Source organism: Carlito syrichta, unplaced genomic scaffold (assembly GCF_000164805.1).
Source record: "Carlito syrichta isolate Samal-C Ts95f unplaced genomic scaffold, Tarsius_syrichta-2.0.1 Scaffold117897, whole genome shotgun sequence".
NCBI classification, from domain to species: Eukaryota; Metazoa; Chordata; class Mammalia; order Primates; family Tarsiidae; genus Carlito; species Carlito syrichta.
In genome coordinates, this window is record NW_007061993.1 from 215,441 (window position 1) to 218,818 (window position 3,378).

The window sequence follows — 3,378 nt, forward strand, 5'->3', positions numbered from 1 at the left end:
AATCCACTCACCTCAGCCTCCCAAAGCACAGGATTACAGGCTGAACCACTGAGCCCAGCTTATCTATCCATCTTTCTATCCTTCTGACCATTCATAGTCTGAGCCTCCTCCAGTCAGAGCTTGGCCCTAGGAGGCTCCAGCCCAGCTCTACTGCATTCTCTGGTCCCTTCGTGGGTGTGCCTGACTACCACGTGTGGCTCTGCCCCCAGGTTATCATTCTGAACCACCCTGGGCAGATCAGCGCTAGCTACTCTCCTGTCATTGACTGCCACACAGCCCACATCTGCCCATCCATATGTCCTTTCATCCTTCTCTCCATCTGTCCATCCATCCTTTTGTTCATCTGTCCATCCTCCATCCACACATCCATCCTTTTGTCCATCCGTCCATCTATCCAGTCTTCTGTCCATCCACCCATGAATCCATCCATCCTTCTGTCCATCCATCCTTCTTGCCACCCTTTCATCCATCCTTTGTCCATCTGTCCTTCCATCCTTCTGTCCATCCACCCCTCCATCCTCCATCCACTCATGCATCCTTCTGTCCATCCGTTCATCCATCCATCATTCTGTCCATCCACCCTTTCATCCTCCATCCATGCATCCATCCTTCTGTCCAGCCGTCCATCTGTCCAGCATTGGTCAGGGTCTCCATCTCTTCAGGTAAGTGCTCCACCCTGTGCCAGGAGTTGGTGGCATAAGGAGCCTTAGAGGTGACTTGCACATCACTCTCCACGGTACTAGTCTTGTAGGAGAAACTGTCCCACTCCAGGAATGAGAAATTCCACTCATGAGGTGAAACAAATTATAAACAGATGTGAGACCCAAGAGAGGGGCACTGATGGGGGATTCCCAGCTAAACGGCATCTCCCCAGCACAGAGAACAGCTACCAGCCTCTGTCCCCATCATCCTGGAATGCTACAGAAGCTGCCATTACAGCCCAGGGAGGCAGGGGTGGAGACCCCCATGCCCGGGGGGAGATGACCCCCCCCAGGAGCCACAGAGTTGGTACACACAGACCAATGAGGAGCTTGGGGGTTCAGAGGCCCCTCGGGGATGGAGACCAGCTGTGTCCAAGTGGGCAGGGTCACTGGGCCTCACACAGGAGCAGTTCCTGTGGCCCGGTCCACTCTGTGGTGCTGCAACCCCAGGGCCACGAGGAGGGTCCCCAGAGAAGAGGGTTCCCACAGTGTCTCCTCTAAGGCACAGCACCCCTGGAGCAGGCATGTAATCCCAGGTCCAGTTAGCCCTCTCCTGGCCCATCCCCCTATAGCTTTTCCTTGGGTTCCAGGAATGCCTTCTTGTTCAGTCCCCAGCTGGGTCGGGGAGCCTCCACTTCTGTCAGAACCTTGGTGACAGCCTTGTCCTGGGCCTCCCTCCATGTGGCCACAGAGGTGGGGCTTTGTTGGTTTCCTGGGTCTCTCCCTGATGTCCTGCCCCCAGCACCCTGCCTCCCCCGCCTGCCCCTCACAGCCCCCTCCTCTTGGCCAGGCATCGGCACAGTGCCTGTGGGCCGCGTGGAGACGGGCATCCTCCGGCCGGGCATGGTGGTCACCTTTGCACCTGTGAACATCACCACGGAGGTGAAGTCGGTGGAAATGCACCACGAGGCACTGAGCGAGGCCCTCCCTGGTGACAATGTGGGCTTCAACGTGAAGAATGTGTCGGTCAAGGACATCCGCCGGGGCAACGTGTGTGGGGACAGCAAGTCCGACCCGCCGCAGGAGGCTGCCCAGTTCACCTCCCAGGTTGGTGGCTGAGTTGGTGTCCTGGGGCCCGAGCCTGCCGGGCAGCAGCAGGCTGTCCTTGGTGAGGTCGTTGCCACATGCCACCTGGTGCAGAGATGACAGCTGCATTTCACCAGTGAGGCCCTGAAGCCTTGGGTGGGGGTGGCAAGTCAGTGCTGAAATGACCTAGGCCTGGCCACTCCTGCCTCTGTCCTGTCTGCTGACCACAGCTGGAAGGCCCAGCCCCTGAGGTCCTACTTCTGTCCTGAAAAAACCACCTTCATTAACTCACGGCCTGAGAAGTCTCTGTACTTCTTTGATTCTTTGCATTTTTCATGACACCCTCTCTGATCACCTCTTCATATGACAGCAGTTTCTAAAATTGTTGTGAGGTATACCTCACACACAATCATGGAGGCCCGATTTTGCCACCCTCTGGCCTTAGTTCCATCCAGGGTGGGCAGTGGAGGACCTACCCCTTCCCTGTTGAGTAATGCACTCATCAGTTGTTTATCTCTTGTGGTTTGTCAGGTGCTTAATGAGGATGAAGGTCAAGGTCTGGCAGTGGGTCCCCCATAGTCTGAGCCTCCTCCAGTCAGAGCTGGGCCCTAGGAGGCTCCAGCCCAGCTCTGCTGCATTCTCTGGTCCCCTTTGTGGGTGTACCTGACTGCCACATGTGACTCTGCCCCCAGGTCATCATTCTGAACCACCCTGGGCAGATCAGCGCTGGCTACTCTCCTGTCATTGACTGCCACACAGCCCACATTGCCTGCAAGTTTGCTGAGCTGAAAGAGAAGATTGATCGGCGTTCTGGCAAGAAGCTGGAGGACAACCCCAAGTCCCTGAAATCCGGTGATGCAGCCATTGTGGAGATGGTCCCAGGGAAGCCCATGTGTGTGGAGAGCTTCTCCCAGTACCCGCCTCTGGGTGAGCCCCCGGGGATTGAGGGATGTGCAGCCAGGAGGCGGTGGTTCCTCCAGGTGGGGCAAAGGGCTGCTGGTGTAGGGGAGGAGATGCTGGGGGATGACAGTGGGCCTTTCTTTACTACAGCAACCTTTCCTGCTGAGCTTAGCCTTAGAGCACGGCAGGAGATCCATAGCCTCTGTCATGGAGCACAGGTGGCCCTGCTGGACAGACCTGGGATGGCATCCCCCCTGCCAATGAGGGATCCTTAAATGATTAAGGTTCACAGCTATTCTAGTGGCAGAGTTAGGACTGGCCACCCAACAGAATTAACTGACCCCCCCCAAGTGGACAGACCATCTACAGACCTACCTCAGATTGCTGCCTTGAACAAGGCTGCGCCTGCTGCTGTCATTAGTTAAAAAGGTTAGCTAAGCATGTTATAAGGACGTTTCAAACGTCATTTAATTCTCATACCATCTAGAACAGCACAGTGGCTCACACCTGTAATCCCAACACTTTGAGAATTCAAGATGGAAGGATCCCTTGAGGCCAGGAGTTCCAGACCAACCTGGGCAACATAGCGAGACCCCTTCTTTATTTAAAATAATAATAATTTCTGCACTCGCTCTGGGAGAGCCCTGTGTGCAAATCCTTTATGCCACCAAGGACACGGCTTACACGTGATCGCTGCAGCACTCGCAGGCTCTGCAAGGCGCAGGCGCAGAGACTCGGCCAGAGCGGTCCG

The 3,378-nt window shown here is 55.8% G+C and overlaps 1 protein-coding gene across 2 annotated transcripts in view; it reads left to right on the forward strand.

The window, feature by feature from the left end:
- Positions 1–3,378, forward strand: part of EEF1A2 (eukaryotic translation elongation factor 1 alpha 2) — an 11,951-nt gene that overhangs the window by 6,443 nt on the left and 2,130 nt on the right. Inside the window, exon 5 of one of the 2 annotated variants that reach the window (XM_021707082.1) lies at positions 1,492–1,550. In XM_021707082.1, coding sequence (XP_021562757.1) covers positions 1,492–1,550 — 59 coding nt within the window. Of the gene's footprint in view, positions 1–1,491; positions 1,761–3,378 lie in introns of those variants that run through there. The other variant, XM_021707081.1, reaches the window with a different exon arrangement.